Genomic DNA, 17,270 nt, shown 5'->3' with positions numbered 1-17,270 from the left:
ATGAACACGGAAAAATCTGATCATGTTAGATCAAAACAGGAAGAAATATGCCTTTATGATTAAAAGGTTAACATTTCATGCTGGAATGTAGACTGGCAGCGTGCCTGACGTTAAACACCTGAATACATCCTCATTAACACTCAAACATTTTACACTGCATGCATACACAGTACTTGCAGCCAGTTATAAACAGCTGCCTGGAGCCTCCAGACAAATTTATGGCACAATTCAGATCAACATGTGGGACACATTTATTTAAAGTTCTGATATAAAAAAAAATACATCATGACTGCACTCAACACTGTTCAAAGTTGGCTGATATCAATAAATGCTACTGTTTAATGTATAATACAATTTTATATAGCATAAAAGTGCTTTGAAATGGATCCTCTTTGACGTGTAAGATTGAATGATTCATATCTGAAGCTGCAGGCTGAGACTGGTATTGTAAAAGTTACTTGGCTGACAGAGACTTAGACAAGGCGTGTCCTGTTTTCTCTAACAGTAATGAATAATGCTTGGATGATGGGGTTTAAAGGAATGTTACTGGGCTGTGAAAAGTCAGTAAAGTGGCAAAGTGGCAGGAGCCTGGCCTACACTGAGTAGGAACTACAGTCCTCCCTAGCTTTGCTAATCTTCAAGTGAAATTTTAAAGAAGACTAACTACCTCAAACAATGAGGAACTACTATTAAACCATTACTATTTAACTTTATGGCAGAGGCTGAATGGTCAGCATTTACTTTTGCACTTCTCCCTGCTCAAAAAACAAATTTAAAAATGTTTTTAATAATGTATAAACACAGTTGCAATAGTGACTTTTGACAGGAAATGAGTAGCTTAATATACCAAATATACATATACAAATGACAGACTGGTAAAATGGTTTGCTGTTCCATAAAACATTGGTAAAGAACCATACATATGGTACTGAATACAGTCAACAACTCTAAAATCATGTTATAAAAACTGATCAGTCAACTGATCACTTCCTGCCGTTTGTCATACTAGTCAAACAAAGCCAGGCTAGCTGTTTCCAGGCATCATGTGAAGCTAAGCTAATTGCTTGCTGCGTGTAGCTTTGTATTCCCTTTACTGTACTTAAAGTGTCATTGATCTTCTCATCTAACTTTTGGCAAAAAGTCCAACTATTCTTCAATGATAAAAAACATTTATTGCTAAAAGGTCTTTACAAAGTGTTGCATAGAAACTCCATCCATCCATCTATCCATCCATTATCTACACCACTTATTCCTGAATAGGGTCACGGGGGGGCTGGAGCCAATCCCAGCTGACACTGGGCGAGAGGTGGGGTCCACCCTGGACAGGTCACCAGTCTGACACTTAGAGACAAACAACCACCCACACTCACTCCTACGGGCACTTTAGAGTCGCCAGTCAACCTAAGCTGCATGTCGTTGGACTGTGGGAGGAAGCCGGAGTACCCAGAGAGAACACACACAAGCACAGGGAAGACATGCAAACTCCACACAAGAAGGCACCGGGGCGGCCGGAGCTCGAACCGAGAACCTTCTTTGCATAGAATTTATTGGTGCAAAATCTGATTTTTCTGACACTCTTCCCCCCCGGAACCATGTGATCTGTTGGTCTCTGTGGCTTCACCCTGTCATCTCAGCTGAGGACTGGCATGAGAGGTAGAGTGCTCAGTGACAGGTGTTTGCTGTGAAATAAAGCTGCAGTTTGATTTTTTTTACGCTTTCTGTGAGTGAGTCTCTAAGGAGAACCGCAGTACTTGGTTTCATTCGTTTTTTGTTCCACTTGGCACCAGTTGAAGAATTACTGAATGCCATACTTTGTCTCCAGTTCATCAGCTGCCCATTCCAGGTGCATCTTTCGCAGTTGGTCCAACAACTCTTGCATCAATGGCCAGTGTAGCATTTCCCCTTGTCCAACTTCGCCTGCACGCAACACTCTCTCAGTCCACACCCGCAGCATCTGGTAATGAGCCTCCCGGCAGGACCTGTGATCCATCTCTGCTTGTTCGATCTCTATATCCCTCACACCGAGAGTACGCACAAGTTGCTTCACTTGCAGTACAGGAACTAGATCCAGCACAGTGTAGATCAGGTCAGGGACTGCAGAGGGAGAAAGGAGAGGGGAGTTGAGGCAACAATAGTTTTCTGTGTGTTCGAGCCAACACATACTGAATCAGTTTTCAAAAGCATGTGCTGCTGTGTGTGGTATCAAATACCCTCACCCTTGATTTCCAGGGGGACACAGTCAGGCAGATTAGGTGGCTCCTGTTCACCCACAGGGCTCTGGGGAAGGGCTTTGACACTGCTGTTGTCCAAAGGGTCCTCATTGACAATCAGGACCGGCTACAAGAGAAAGAGCAGATCAGGTTTTATTGACTGTAGATACGCATGCCATAGGGAAAAGGTAACCGGAGACAGTTAGATCGGTGTACCTTGTATTGCAGAGGGACATCAGATGGCTGGGAGGATGATTTTAACAATTTCTTCTTGATAAACCATTTTGTGACAATATGGGTGATAAACACCAGCACTGCCAATACAAATGCTCCAACAGTTATGGCAATATAGACTGCATTTCCAGAGGGAGGCGGTTTAGGAGGCTCTGCAGGGCACAGAGGAAAAAAAGACATGAAGATGGACAATTTTAACAATTTTAGACAGACTAAACTACACTTTCTCGTAACAAAACATGAAGACATCTAAAACAGAATTACTGCCTTTGCGGTCATATGCCTCCACCAACCAGTCACATTCATGGGTATGGGACAGAAGTGAGGTCACTGACCTTTGACCTTTGACCACCAATCTCTAATTAGTTCATCCTGGAGTTCAACTAGACACTTTAGTCAAATTTGAAGAGACTCCTTCAAGACCTTCCTGACTATTGCGTTCACAAGAACTGTACGGATGGACAACCCAAACACATAATGTCTCTGTCCATGGATATCGCTGGCGGGGGCAAAAAAACAGTAGAGCTCTTTGATGCCAAGCAAGAAAATCCAGGGTTTGTGCAGGGTCCACCAAGTTACAACACTTTTAACACCTTTTAAATACCATATGAAGTAGAATAGAACTTTATACCTTTTTTACACTCATACCAGTTGAAATATGAAAAGTATTATGGAAAACCAGTCAAGCACAATACGGCCTATAGAATTTAGCATCATTACACTATGTCACATTTCTTTCAGTCCTTAACAGAAACATAGCAAAACCTCTAAATGATATAATGAATTACAATAATGCAGCCTGGACCCAGATAAGCTGAATAACATGGAACCTGTTAAAAATGATTTACTTATCTCAGTTTTTACTATAAACTGACACTTGCCCAACACATACAACGAGCTTCCTAGCTACTGTTCCTTGCTGTAGTGTTTGCTACAGGTCTGCTGGCGCTAACAGAACCTCAAAATAGACTCAACAGTTTCCTGACCACACTGTCACAACAATCCCAGTTTTAATTTATAGTGTAGCTGTGTAACATTTCCTGACAGCCTGCAATTACACACAAAAACATTTTCTAACTAACATTAGTGTCTATGGTAGGCAAGACAAAACATTTAAGATTCTTGTAAAGTAAATGTAAGACCCAAGACTTCTCTAGACCTGCAGATGCCCTGATATATGATTTTACTAAAGGTACTGGTTAAAGGTATCTAGTATGTTGATAGGTCAGGGAACTTGTGTTCAATCTGCATCTGACCCGTTTGACCCACCGTACATTACAGCTGTAACTGATGAACACTTTCATGTGAAAACTGGCCTCATAGTCGTATGTCTGATATATTGTGTGCTCACCTTGTGTGGTCACAGAAGAAGGTGTTGAGCAGTAACGTGTGCACTCCGCTGTACAACTGTGGAGAACAGAGAGGACATTTCACAACACTGGAAAGGAAGTGGCACATTTAAAAAGGAAGTGATTAAAAGCTGAGGCACCTTTTCAACGAGAGCAAATGAGTTCAACAACACTTCAAATGTGCTTTCACAGTTAACACACATCAGGGAATCTGCCACAACTCAGAAAGGCTACATTTATGTGTTTATGTGAAGGAGTGGGGGTAAGGATTAGCTACATACATTCTATATAACAGGTATTTGGTCCTTTGGGACCCCCGCCTCTTTCCTCTTTTATCTGTGAAACATCTCTGGGTTTTCCCACCTACAAATGGAGGTTTTGGGCACTACCACAACAGGAGTCGATGGGAATGTTTCATTTACATTTTCACTAAATATTCCCTTTTCAAATGCCTGCATAAGCAGTTCTGTTTATAAATATGTACTAGAGAAGCACAGATTCTTTAGGGGTCCTCCCTCAGTGAACCAGGCAGACACTGTGTTGGGTAAAACAGGAGCTAATGAGGCAGTTTAATAAACAAAAAAGCACTCATTTTACAAATGTAACAATGTCAGTAACCAAGTTTTAATCTTGTAACTTCTCACTTCTTTTGACAACAAATGGAAAGATTGAACAATCTGTATGCAGCAAGTTTCAGTTCAGCAAACCAACTTCCCCATCAACTATCTTAAATAAAATCAACTCAAACAGCAGGAGGGGAGCAGTGTATGCACTATACTCACTTTTTGCACAGTTCACACTTGCGACCGACTCTGTAGTAGTTTTCCTTACATGTACAGACAGTGTTTCTCTCTGTAGTACCTGTGCACAGTACAAGTAAGAGTATTTAAAGAACACTGAGGAAATACATGACAAGCCATAAAATGAATAAAGCAAAGGCCTTTGCATTAAATATAGCTGAGTATCAATATATTTAGAGACTTACATGCCTGTTTTACCATTTCGTTAGGTCCACACGGTAAACACTTAAGACACTGTGAGCTTACTGAGTCGATGTTAGATTTGTAATAACCATATTTACACTGACAAATAGTGTTTTGGTTACTTTGACATGCTGACACCTGAACTTCATTCCTTGATGCTGTGGTAGAGATAAAAAGAGAAAAGGTGAACAAAGCAAACTATTCCCTGATGTGCTAAACTCTGAAAGGTTTTCGAAACTGAGTCTGATAAAGATAATGTTACTCTACCTAAGCATCTTTTGCAACTCATGCAGGTGAAGACATAGTTCATCTGATCTGTGTACTGTCCAAGAGGGCAAGGCGTGCAATTGCTCCTCTGACCTGCAGCATGACACTCTTCTACAAGCTTAAAACCTGAGAAACGTCAAGACAATTTGTATAACTTTGTAGAACTGATCCCATAATATGTTTGTAATATTTCTGCTTGCCACTATGTGTCAAGTGTTTCTCTACCTGGAGAACATTTGTTGCAACAAATTCCCTTTTCTGTAGCGTAGTCCCCAGGTGGACACACCATCGATGCCAACGAGTGGATGAACACACACTGCAACAGTGAAAGTACAACTTTAAAAAACTTCATTATCCATCTCAAGATGTTTTTTCATGTTTTCATGTAAACACAGAAAAGCACTTTAGGTTTTTGCTCACCATGAGGAGCAGTACTGTGCCAGCAGGGGCTTTATTATCCCATCTTCGTCTGTGCCCGGCTCCCTCCATTATCTTACAGGTTTAATTCAGTCCATCTGAGGCCACCTGCAAACTAAAAATATGTAACTCCTCAAATGTCAAAGAAATAGATCACAGTTTATAACTCTTTTGCTGAACTTGGATAGACAAAATACTCTGGGCACACACAAAACTCACTAAAACTCATTATCAAATGCCTTAAATTTACAAATATATCAACTAGGTAGGCAGCAGCGTACCTCAGTCATTTAGCTGGTCAGTGAAATAGCTTTTTAGGTACAGGATCAATTGCCATCAGTTCATGTGCAGTATAAACAGTCATGGACCCATGACTTTGATTTGAAGCACCTCCTATACTCTCGGTCACTGTTTGTTCTTCACTAGAGTTAAAGAGAGGATACAGTGCATCCAGAAAGTATTCACAGTGCTTAACTTTTTCCACATTTTGTTACAGCCTTATTCCAAGATGGATTAAATTAATTTGTGTTCTCAAAATTCTACAAACAATACCCCATAATGACAATGTGAAAAATGTTTGTTTGAAATCTTTGCAAATTTATTAAAAAGGAAAAATGAAAAAAAATCACAAATACATAAGTATTCACAGCTTTTGTCATGACACTCAAAATTGAGCTCTGGTGCATCCTGTTTCCACTGATCATCCTTCAAATGTTCCTATTGGACATGATTTGGAAAGGCATACACCTGTCTATATAAGGTCCCACAGTTAACAGTGCATGTCAGAGCACAAACCAAGCCATGAGGTCCAAGGGATTGTCTGTAGATCTCCGAGACAGGATTGTATCAAGGCACAGATCTGGGGAAGGGTACAAAAAAATGTCTGCAGCATTGAAGGTCCCAATGAGCACAGTGGCCTCCATCATCCGTAAATGGAAGATGTCTGGAACCACCAGGACTCCTCCTAGAGTTGGCCACCCAGCCAAACTGAGTGATCGAGAGAGAAGGGCCTTAGTCAGGGAGGTGACCAAGAACCTGATGGTCACTCTGAAAGAGCTCCAGCGTTTCTCTGTGGAGAGAGGAGAACCTTCCAGAAGAACAGCCATCTCTGCAGTACTCCACCAATCAGGCCTGTATGGTAGAGAGGCCAGACAGAAACCACTCCTCAGTAACAAGCACATGGCAGCCCACCTGGAGTTTGCCAAAAGGTACCTGAAGGACTCTCAGACCACGAGAAACAAAGCTCTCTGGTCTGATGAAACAAAGATCGAACTCTCTGGCCTGAATGCCAAGCATCATGTCTGGAGGAAACCAGGCACCGCTCACCACCTGGTCAATACCATCCCTACAGTGAAGCATGATAACAAAGGAGTGGCTACAGGACAACTCTGTGAATGTCCTTGAGTGGCCCAGCTAGAGCCCAGACTTGAACCCAATTGAACATCTCTGGAGAGATCTGAAAATGGCTGTGCACCGATGCTCCCCATCCAACCTGATGGAGCTTGAGGTACTGGAAAGAAGAATGGAAGAAATGGCCCAAAAATAGTTGTGCCAAGCGTGTAGCATCATACTCAAAAAGACTTGAGGCTGTAATTGGTGCTAAAGGTGATTTAACAAAGTATTGAGCAAAGGCTGTGAATACTTATGTACATGTGCTTTTTTGTTTTTTATTTTTATTTTTAATAAATTTACAAAGATTTCAAACAAACTTTTTTCACGTTGTCATTATGGAGTATTGTTTGTAGAATTTTCAGGACAATAATGAATTGAATCCATTTTGGAATAAGGCTGTAACCTAACAAAATGTGGAAAAAGGTAAGCGCTGTGAATACTTTCTGGATGCACTGTACTTCTAAACAGTTCCCATCAGGCTTTGCTGTACATTGATATTAACACTAGACTACATTACATTAAACATTAGCCTGCAAGCATACTAAATGTTAGCATTTTTAGTAACAGGAACAGGTGAAAACATGTTAGTATACAGCATAAAATGTGTATAAATCAATACTATACTGTTAATTTGTACAACATTCATTTTTGATTAGTGTCACTACTGTGTAAATGTGATATACACAAGACAAATTATATCTGGTATATCTTAATCATGATTAACTCAGTAAAACACACACACACTATCATTCATAACAAAAGCACAGCCACAAATTGGCCAGACTTTGCAGCGTAGTAAATGGATTAAACAAAGCATCATTTACTTTAAATATATATACAAAACATTAGCACAAAATGTCTTATGACATGTATTCATAGAAGCATCATTAAAATGTTGTGTGTAATCTAAATGGTTATAAATATTAAATCAATCCAATTACACATATGCAGGTCCATCTTCTAGTATTTCTGCTACCAACCAAATAACAGAGGGCAAAACAACTTCATTAGTGGTGTGAAAAGTTATATTTGGAAACCAGACTTTTGTCCCAGTTATTAACCAGGGCAATTCCTAGTCCTACTTTTTTGCTATGGACACGTTTTTTTTAACTATTTTCTAACAAAGAAGTCCAAATGACCACAGACTACAGATGATTAACTGGAGTAACCATTTTACTAGGGAGGGGTTTTAGAAGTGTGTCTATGTTACAGAAGTAGATGAAGTGAAACTATCTACAAGAAACTATGTTTATTAATCTGTGGCTAAAATCTAAATGTCACTCAGTTATTTTTATTCATTTTTATTAGTTTTAACTGAAATACCTTTACTTCAACCTGCAATGTAAAGATTGTTTTAATTTTTTGTTTGTTTGTTTTGTTTTGTTTTTTAACCTTAAATTAACCTAAGCAGCATCATTTACGGTTCCGGTAGAGGCATGATGCACAAAGTTCATTTTGTTTATTCACATTGTTCATTGATTAAAGAAAAGAGGACACCCACATATTTCTGCACCACTTGTTTGGCAGCTCACCACTCGCGTCCCTGTCGCACCAAACAGACTTTCACCTGAATTTAGACTAGTGTCATTTTAAAAACCTCAAAAAACCGACTTGCACATTTACAGATATTGTTCACGTATTCAAGAACTAGATCTACACTTTTAGCGTTTTTATTTTGCTCTTGTGTCGTTGGTTTCGTTTTAGCTCACATCACATAACGCCCACTCCATCTGCAGATTGATAAGTATCTCCCCTTCCCATAGTCTGACACAACAGATCTTTTACCGCCACTTACCTGGACAGCCACCGTCCCGCCGGGGAATAGCTCTTACTTCAGCCCCATAAGTCGGCATAAATGTAATTCATTTAAAATGAGACTTTTTCATGAAAATCCGACGACGGAGATTTGCCCCTTTCGACCGAGAGCGCGGGGCGGACCCAACCGGGAAGTAGCTGCGTCACTGGCGCAGTTCAAGGAATTTGAAACAGTTTGGCAAGAAGGGGCTAACACACAAACACGCTAACACACACACGGACCTGCTGAAGGACTGACTCACTGTGAATTAAAACGCTCCAACGAACGCCAGTCCATATGCCAACACTACATATCTTTACTTAGCAATTTCTCCTTAATTACCATCTCTAAGCCTAACTGAAACAACAGTTGCAAATTATTCTGCCAGACTGCCTAAATATATTTTAATGCCCATCCATTATCTACACCACTTATTCCTGAATAGGGTCACGGGGGGAGGGGGCTGGAGCTAATCCCAGCTGACACTAGGCGAGAGGCGGGGTCCGGCAAGGACAGACCGGTGACCTGTCACAGGGCTGACACGTAAGACAAACAACCACAACACACCCACACTCACTCCTACTGCCAATTTAGAGTCGCCAGGCGACCTGAGCTGCAGGTCTTTGGACTGTGGGCGGAAGCAGGAGCACCCGGAGGAAGGCCCCGGGTCGGCCGGGATGTTGTTGCTGCCAGGCGTCAGCGCTAACCACCAGAGGTTAGGAGGGAGAGGCACTGGGACTGTGTACTTCAGATGTGCGCATTCCCTGATTCTCTATTTAAATTACAAATAAATACACACTAACCCGAAGCTTTGGCAGTCAAGCCTTGAGCACCTTAGTGGTGAGTAAAATCAGAAATGATCAGTCAGTCATGCTTTGAATAGAAATGATCTAATTTAATTTGCCCGTAACTATGGGTACCATCATTTTTTTAAAGCCGGTTGGTACTTTATTCAACAGGCCAGCAGGGAGGTCTCACGTGCCTTTTCTGTTACAGTATATGAAAGAGCTCACTCAGCAGAGCAAGACAAGTGCTTCCTCAGAAAAACCGCATCCTTCCTTTTCAGTGAGCAAAAAAGCACCTTCATCTCAGTAATCTGTCTCTTCTTTATCTCTCTGTCTGGGTCAAATACCTGCACTATGTTCTCACATTTGACATAAGGGTATTTAAAGTAGGTGCTCTCATACACAGAAGAACACACAGTTCTTATTCTGTGTGTAGGTTTTGTGTTTCTAGCCAAGTGCACAAATGGCTTTTGTTTATTTGTTTACCTCATCACAAAAACATCAACAATTTCCTGGCAAAGATTGCTTTGAAGTTCTAACTAGATGTACTAATACTTACGGTCAAGCAGCAATACTGAAACCTTAAGATAAGCATGACAAGGTTTGCTCTAAGTCAGCTCAGAGTGATTTTGTTGCACAGTCATGTCTTGTCCAGTCATCACTGTACTCGGTTTGAGTGTTGCAGCCACATGGAGCCTTGGAGGCAGCCCCTTCAGGACGCCGCTTCCTCAACCTTAGTCACAGTTGACAGGAGGTCACGTGTTGTGACTTGACAGCTGCATGGTGGCATCCAGCCTCTTCAGTTTAAGGTCAGAGAATAGATGAATTCAGGTCTAAGAATAATAGAAAGACACTAACGTTCTGTTTCAGTGACTAGCCACAGGTGTCTGGGGAAGATCTGCACACAAATACCAGTGATCTCAGTAATTAACTCAAAGAGTTCTCACGCCTACAAAGTTTGTCCTGTAATGTGAGAATATTCTCAGAAACTCGTCATTCTCTTTATGGTCAGCAGCACTTTACTTACTGTTTGGTGTAATTCAAATGAAAATTACCCTCAACTCTTAGAAACATTGGAAGGAAATGTAAAACCATGTTGGTTTATGCCTCTGTGGGCAGAAGTATCAGCCTGATCCCATGCTACCTTTTATAGCTTGATATTAGTATTTTCACATCCATAATAAGATGAATAATACAACTTTTTAATTATTTGTGAATCTGGTGTTATTAAAATTATTATTATTTCTCATTCCTGACGGTCATGAAGTTACAGAGCAGCTCATCAACAAAATGCCAGTTCTTGGAATGTTTGTCTCCTCCACATCTTTCTGTAAGAGCAACAGGACGAGTTAGGACTTAAATGAGTGGTGTGTGATGTGTTACTGTAATGACCCCATCATCTAACTGTAAGAACTGGAGAGACAGAAAAACAGAGAGAGAGAGAAAGCATGAGATGCTTTGGAAGGCAAAAGTCTGATTTTGGATGAAACGAGAGAGATGGTGTCTGTGGAAAAAAGCGAAGGCTGGAGGAGGGCAAGTTTTCATCACAGAGCCAGGGGGTCGCAGCAAAAACAGACAGGATGAGAGAGCGGGGCAAACATTCACAGTGATGCAAAATGCTAACATTTTCACAATGAGTCATCAGTGACATTTTATGAATAATCTCCTGACATACTTCTGGTCCCCTGTTCAGTCTCATGCTCACAGGGTCACAGGTTACTTCTGAGCTCCCCTTCTCAGCCACTGTAAGTAGCAAAATAGTTTCCTCCATATCTGTCGGTCAGATCTTTAATAAGTATCCTGTCATGTTGAATGTTAATGTTGCTGTAATCTCACTAGCAGTAGGATGTAAAGTTTGTTAAGTGTTTAGATTACTGGAAGGATGATTTTCTCTCTGTGTCTATCATGATTTATGTTCGTATAGTAAAGCACTGTAGATGCCCGGTGTTTCGGCATTAGTGCTGTATGTTAATATACCTGTTGAAATAAATTGTTGTTTGCATCCTCCTCCTCCTCTTTCTGCTCCCCCTCCTCCTCTGCTCTTTCATTTTCCCAGATGCACCCACTTTATTATATTGCTTTTACTGTCCTGGCCAGTGTTTCTTTCCTCTCTTCCGTATTTTCTATTCAGTGCAATGACAACCAATATCCATGGCCGGTGACGACACAACAGTTTTGCTGTGACAAGTGCCGACCAGGTACATCGATCTTTTCACCATGAATCATTTCATAGTTTTGATGCTAACAGGTTATAACTGTAAATCAACGCTGTATATTCTAGGATATCATATGAATCGCGGGCGTCCAGAAAACTCCTGTAAAATTTATTGTGAGGTTTGCCCGAACCACCAATACACTGATTCCTACAACGTGGAGATGTCCTGCAGAACTTGCAATTTTTGCAACAAACGTGAGTAACCTCTCAGCTCTTGTCTTGGGGGAGGGGTGCCAAATACGTATGAGATCTAAACTGGATGATAGTTTGAGCAGTTTTTAGACCTAGAACAGGGACAGTCTTAGTAACACCAATAACATTATCACATTTTATATGATACTTTATTCTATTTGCACTGGTCATAGAGATTCAAAGGTGTTTTAAAGGGTTGATGTCCTGCTTTTACAGGAGAATTGAACCCGCCTTTACTTTGCCATTTGACTCTGATAACACTGGTCTAGAAATGTAAAAAGGCCATCAGATATGACCGTCAAAAGAACTAACTGGCTGTAGTTTTAAGCTGTATAGCCACTTGTGTTTTATGCTCACATGCAAAAAGCTGACTGACAAGTTAAGATAACACCTTTTGACTTCAAGAAAGTATATGGACTGATGTATACAACACAGAGATGAGCTGAGGTATGAATATAATAAGCGCCTTAGTTAAATGAAAAATGTGTGAGATGCAATACAAGAGTAATGTTTCACCTAAGACGTTTGTTTTATCAAGAGCAAACCGTTTTGCTCATTTCGCTGGCCCCGAACAAGCAATGATTGATTATTTTTGTTTCAGAAGCATTTGGGTTTTAGACCAGTGTAGTGCGTCTATGAACAGAGAAAATAAATGTTAAAAGTCTTTACCAATATATAAAGATGATTATTTAACAATATTATTGGATATACAGGTTAAAAAAAGATGCTAGAAATCTTAATACAGACTAGCAGATGTCATGTGCACTACTTCTGATTTGACTTAAATATCTGTGATTAAACAATACTACTAAATACTACCTCCCATTCCCCACCTCCTGTATGTAGTTAATTTCATGTGTCTTCCTTTTGAGCATGAGTGATTCATCACCTCTCTGTAATCATGACACCATCTTTGTCCAGTTACAACACAAAAGAAAAGAGGGCAGGCTGTCAGTTAGTTACTCAACTCTGTCTGAACATTTTGATTTCACAGAAGTTTGCCCATAGAAATCTAAGGCCACATATGCAGGGGGCTTTCCCATTCTGTTGACTATGGTGGGATACAGTCAGAAAGAGATGGGGGAGGGGGGTGTCTGAGAGACACTCGGTGAACCAGCTCAGAGTGCATCAGAGTGGGATTCTGCAGCAGGAGTCCCCACTGATATGATAAAGCATCAGGAGCACAGCCCACCAATGGTGCTATAAACAGGGAGTTGTTGAAAAATAGACCATCATCATGTCAGTGGAAAAAAAAAAAGAGAGAGAGGAAAAACACAGAAAAGTGGTAAACATCGGAAAGAGCAGCAGACAAATGTCATATCATATGTTATTACCCAGATCTCTGCTCTGCTACAGGTGAGCAAAAACCGCCTGTTATGCCTGTTTTTAAATGTCACCGTGGAAAACGTAAAAGAGATAAAACACAGCAGTGAGAGAAAGACTGTGTTCTCAGTCTGAACTTTAACATGAATACAGCTCAAAGTTTGACATTTATGTCAACAACAAGACGACTTCTGTTCAAACTGTAACCAAAGGATTTTACACTGCAGCTGTAAACAAACATGAAACATGCAGACGTCTGTGCCAACTGTAGGGCGAGAAGGTGGGTGTTCAAAACAAGCCAATTAATGGCTGTGGAAACTAATTCAGGTGGAAATGATTCAACCCACACAAATAATTCAGAGAACATGCAATACCAGAGAATTTTTTTCAGCTGAGCTTGGTCAGGGTGTTAACAGCTTTCAAAGTGCAAACACTTTCAAAGAAGGTGTATTTTAAACTTTAGTAATAATATATAACATTTTTGGCCCCTTCAAATGATATTAATTACCTCATCAATTAAATTTATTGCTGTGAATCTGCAGTCACCCATAACTATTAAGCTTGTTTCTGTCTTTTACATTTACTAGTATACGCTGCGATAGTCAAGTATTGGAATCTTTCAAAGTTCATTTTTCTTGTTTAATGGAGCTTTATGATGGAATAGCAATAGTGAAGAAGTGACTGGGGTGAGAACCAGCACAAAGCCCCCAACTCGGCTCTGCTCAAGAGTCACCGCTAGCTCCAAAACACCCATATTCTCTGCTTTGTGGTGAAATGTGACTTCTGACCTCCCAGCAAGGAAGACAGGCTAAACGAATATTATCATTCATGGACAAGTGTAATACTACATTCATTTATCCATTCACCTGCACATGTTTTTGATAATCTGTTGTAAATTTTAATGACCCTTGTGTTGACATTTTGTTGTTGAGACAAGGCAATAAGCATACTGAAGATAACCCAGCAAACATAATGAAAATATAAGATTATGATTATGTTTTAGCTACAGTCTACATGTGCGGTTCCCTCAGTTCAAACAAACTGCAACTACTAAGATATAAAGTCTATCTGAACTGTGATCCTAAATGACAGATTTTTGTGGTTTCAAGATGTATTTTGGTTGATGAAAACAAATGTTTTGTGATGACTGTGGGTCCAGCGGACTCATACGAATAGTTTTCTGTTTGCTAATTTGTCAGATCACATTACAGTATGTGTTCAAGCATTCTGTAAGCACTTTTTTACATCGAAGTGAAATAGTGCTTTCGCTGAGAAATAACAGTTGTGCCTACCTCTAAAGAAGTACTAGCTAAAGCAATAATATAACCTCTTATGACTAAAAACTAGAATCTTTACCTGCCATGCCCAGAGTCTGAGTCATTTCACGTTTCCTGATATGTTTTAAAGACAGCTCCTGTGAATAAGTGTGCGTGCCCGTCACACACAAATGTACTCAGAATTATATCTTTTAATGGAAACTTCTTTTTTTATTTTGCAGCTAACATGGAGTACAAGGTGAAGTGTAGCACCACTCATAATGCTGTGTGTGGCTGTACAGCCGGATACAGGTGCAACGATCAGTCCTGCTCACAGTGTGTGAAGATAGCAGCCACCACCAAACCTACACTCCCTCCATCCACTACAAGTAAGATACACCTTTTCCACACATTCCGCCAAATTTCACACAGAGCTGTTGAAATAACTTTGTGCATTACAGGCACAGTTGAGCTTCTTGTTTTGAGCGGGGACATCGCTGAGAGTCAACTGCAGACTTTCAGCACATTCAACTCAGTTTTCATTCGGATGTTTGAAGAACTCTGTACAAATATGAAAACACTGGGAAATCAACTGAATGAAAGGTTACCATAGAAGTAACCATACCAAACATTTTTTCATTACCCATTATCTGCTGCACCACAACCAACAGCACTGTTGGATGTGGTTAGAAATGCAGTCTGTTGCACTCACAACCACACATTACTGTGGTATTAGGGCGTACAGTTTGAGCCAGTAACCAAATGAAGGCAGCAAACGTGCAACATCCAGTTCATTCAGTATCATGACTTGTGTATTCGTTATATGCTGTGGTTTAAATAAAAGATTATAAACAGCCGGCAACAGACACCCGAAAGTTTCATGAGGTTAAAACTGCTGCAAATGCTTGAGACCTGGGAACTATATAAATTACTGTCAGTTATTTCACTTTAAAACATGAAGACTTGTATGTTTTATTTTGTTGGCAGATAGAAACAACATAAAATGTTGTAAAATAATCAGAGATGAGATGGCACAGGCCACCATCCCTGGTGCCACACATGCCAGAGTCAAAATGTGATACTTGTCAGTATTAATGAATGAAAAGTGAAAAACTATGACAAATTGTTGCCTTAAATACAACTAACATTTATATTTGAATTTATTATAATTGATATTGGCCAAATACATTTTATTTTATATCATGCATGTAGCAAGAAATTCGCATTCATTTCTCCAGTGGTGTTATTGTGGGGTACTTGGCATGATTTACATGTATTTCATATGTGCCACCCCTCTCTGAGGCTGTGCCTGGCCACCCCATCCAAATTTTTCTAGATCTGCCCCTGCTTCTGTGGCTCTAGGAAAAAGGTCATTTTTCACTGGTGTCATTCTTTTTCTTAAGTATGCCTCAGTTTTTCACACCGCTTGACTAAAGCGGTGTGAAACTGTTTTATAAGACAAAAAGAAGAGCACTATCATTCCATCTCTGATTCTGTCGCTAACCATGGTAACACACTGTAGCACTTCAGACCACAAAGTAACAATAGTCATATTTATCAGGCTTCCTGAATGGTTGGTGTAGTTCAGCTGAAATGGTTATGTGATGATGTAATCACTAACAACATGTAAATAAATATGTTATGACCTCAGTTAGCAACTGCTTGTTTACTCTACAGTACCTATGGTCACACAGGTTAATTGTAAATTGTGTTCTGTTATAAATTCAGACTTTCTTACCAGAGCTCATTGACTAATCTAAGCCATGAGCAGTTTCAATATTAATGCCACCACTGAGCTGATAGGCACTTGTTAAAAAAAATCTCTTACTTCCAGCCACAACACCTCACAACACCTGAAGACCTCCTGAAGACCTCACAACACCTGAAGACCTCACAACACCCGGCCCACAACAATTCAATGGTAAAGTAAGCTCATGGTTCTGCACCAGTGAAATGGCTCAACTCTCCCTCCATTGACTTTATACAGTGGGTACGGAAAAGTATTCAGACCCCCTTAAATTTTTCACTCTTTGTTATATTGCAGCCATATGCTAAAATCATTTAAGTTCATTTTTTTCCTCATTAATGTACACACAGCACCCCATATTGACAGAAAAACACAGAATGTTTGACATTTTTGCAGATTTATTAAAAAAGAAAAACTGAAATATCACATGGTCATAAGTATTCAGACCCTTTGCTCAGTATTTAGTAGAAGCACCCTTTTGAGCTAATACAGTCATGGGTCTTTTTGGGAATGATGTAACAAGTTTTTCACACCTGCATTTGGGGATCCTCTGCCATTCCTCCTTGCAGATCCTCTCCAGTTCTGTCAGGTTGGATGGTAAACGTTGGTGGACAGCCATTTTCAGGTCTCCCCAGAGATGCTCAATTGGGTTTAAGTCAGGGCTCTGGCTGGGCCATTCAAGAACAGTCACGGAGTTGTTGTGAAGCCACTCCTTCGTTATTTTAGCTGTGTGCTTAGGGTCATTGTCTTGTTGGAAGGTGAACCTTCGGCCCAGGCTGAGGTCCTGAGCACTCTGGAGAAGGTTTCCGTCCAGGCTATCCCTGTACTTGGCCGCATTCATCCTTCCCTCGATTGCAACCAGTCGTCCGGTCCCTGCAGCTGAAAAACACCCCCATAGCATGATGCGGCCACCACCATGCTTCACTGTTGGGACTGTATTGGACAGGTGATGAGCAGTGCCTGGTTTTCTCCACACATACCGCTTAGAATTAAGGCCAAAAAGTTCTATCTTGGTCTCATCAGACCAGAGAATCTTATTTCTCACCATCTTGGAGTCCTTCAGGTGTTTTTTAGCAAACTCCATGCGGACTTTCATGTGTCTTGC

The 17,270-nt window shown here is 40.4% G+C and overlaps 2 protein-coding genes and 1 long non-coding RNA gene across 7 annotated transcripts in view; 2 read left to right on the top strand and 1 right to left on the bottom strand.

Moving 5' to 3' along the window:
• Nucleotides 1-1,417: 1,417 nt before the first annotated feature.
• Nucleotides 1,418-9,042, bottom strand: tnfrsf1a (tumor necrosis factor receptor superfamily, member 1a). Of its 5 annotated transcripts, none has more exons than XM_020610864.1 (10): nucleotides 8,890-9,042; nucleotides 5,464-5,568; nucleotides 5,269-5,359; nucleotides 5,044-5,169; nucleotides 4,779-4,934; nucleotides 4,576-4,654; nucleotides 3,796-3,851; nucleotides 2,427-2,596; nucleotides 2,217-2,337; nucleotides 1,418-2,094 (listed from the first exon to the last, which is right to left on the bottom strand). In XM_020610864.1, exons 2-10 carry the CDS (start codon nucleotides 5,530-5,532, stop codon nucleotides 1,796-1,798), a joined length of 1,167 nt encoding a protein of 388 aa, XP_020466520.1. In that variant the 5' UTR covers nucleotides 5,533-5,568; nucleotides 8,890-9,042; the 3' UTR covers nucleotides 1,418-1,795. The 5 variants fall into 5 exon arrangements, with proteins under 5 accessions (XP_020466520.1, XP_020466519.1, XP_020466521.1 ...); XM_020610863.1 differs by having other exon boundaries at nucleotides 5,464-5,575; nucleotides 8,910-9,042; XM_020610865.1 differs by having other exon boundaries at nucleotides 8,910-9,042.
• A 150-nt stretch (nucleotides 9,043-9,192) lies between these two features.
• On the top strand, nucleotides 9,193-16,275 carry LOC109966182 (CD27 antigen). The gene is made up of 6 exons (XM_020610843.1): nucleotides 9,193-10,241; nucleotides 11,126-11,177; nucleotides 11,489-11,630; nucleotides 11,714-11,842; nucleotides 14,661-14,807; nucleotides 16,253-16,275. Exons 1-6 carry the CDS (start codon nucleotides 10,213-10,215, stop codon nucleotides 16,273-16,275), a joined length of 522 nt encoding a protein of 173 aa, XP_020466499.1. The 5' UTR covers nucleotides 9,193-10,212.
• Nucleotides 16,276-16,281: 6 nt separating this feature from the next.
• The window catches only part of LOC109966197 (uncharacterized), a 2,779-nt gene continuing 1,790 nt past the window's right edge, over nucleotides 16,282-17,270 (top strand). Inside the window, exon 1 of the long non-coding RNA XR_002275736.1 lies at nucleotides 16,282-16,339. This is a non-coding gene — a long non-coding RNA (uncharacterized LOC109966197). The remainder of the gene's footprint in view (nucleotides 16,340-17,270) is intronic.

The sequence above is a fragment of the Monopterus albus genome, unplaced genomic scaffold, assembly GCF_001952655.1.
Source record: "Monopterus albus unplaced genomic scaffold, M_albus_1.0 scaffold107.1, whole genome shotgun sequence".
In the NCBI taxonomy this organism is placed as follows: Eukaryota; Metazoa; Chordata; class Actinopteri; order Synbranchiformes; family Synbranchidae; genus Monopterus; species Monopterus albus.
The sequence above is the reverse complement of the archived record's forward strand: the minus strand, read 5'-3'. Positions and strand labels throughout refer to the sequence as shown.

Excerpts from the sequence above, each read along its gene's own strand:
- LOC109966182 (XM_020610843.1), top strand. The coding sequence starts at position 10,213 with ATGGTGGCATCCAGCCTCTTCAGTTTAAG. Across the intron at positions 11,178-11,488 it reads AGCTCCCCTTCTCAGCCACT|ATGCACCCACTTTATTATAT; the intron begins GTAAGTAGCAAA and ends TCATTTTCCCAG. Across the intron at positions 14,808-16,252 it reads ACTCCCTCCATCCACTACAA|CCACAACACCTCACAACACC; the intron begins GTAAGATACACC and ends TCTTACTTCCAG.
- tnfrsf1a (XM_020610864.1), bottom strand. The coding sequence starts at position 5,532 with ATGGAGGGAGCCGGGCACAGACGAAGATGGGATAATAAAGCCCCTGCT. Across the intron at positions 5,360-5,463 it reads GCACAGTACTGCTCCTCATG|TGTGTGTTCATCCACTCGTT; the intron begins GTGAGCAAAAAC and ends TCACTGTTGCAG. Across the intron at positions 4,655-4,778 it reads CGAAATGGTAAAACAGGCAT|GTACTACAGAGAGAAACACT; the intron begins GTAAGTCTCTAA and ends TACTGTGCACAG.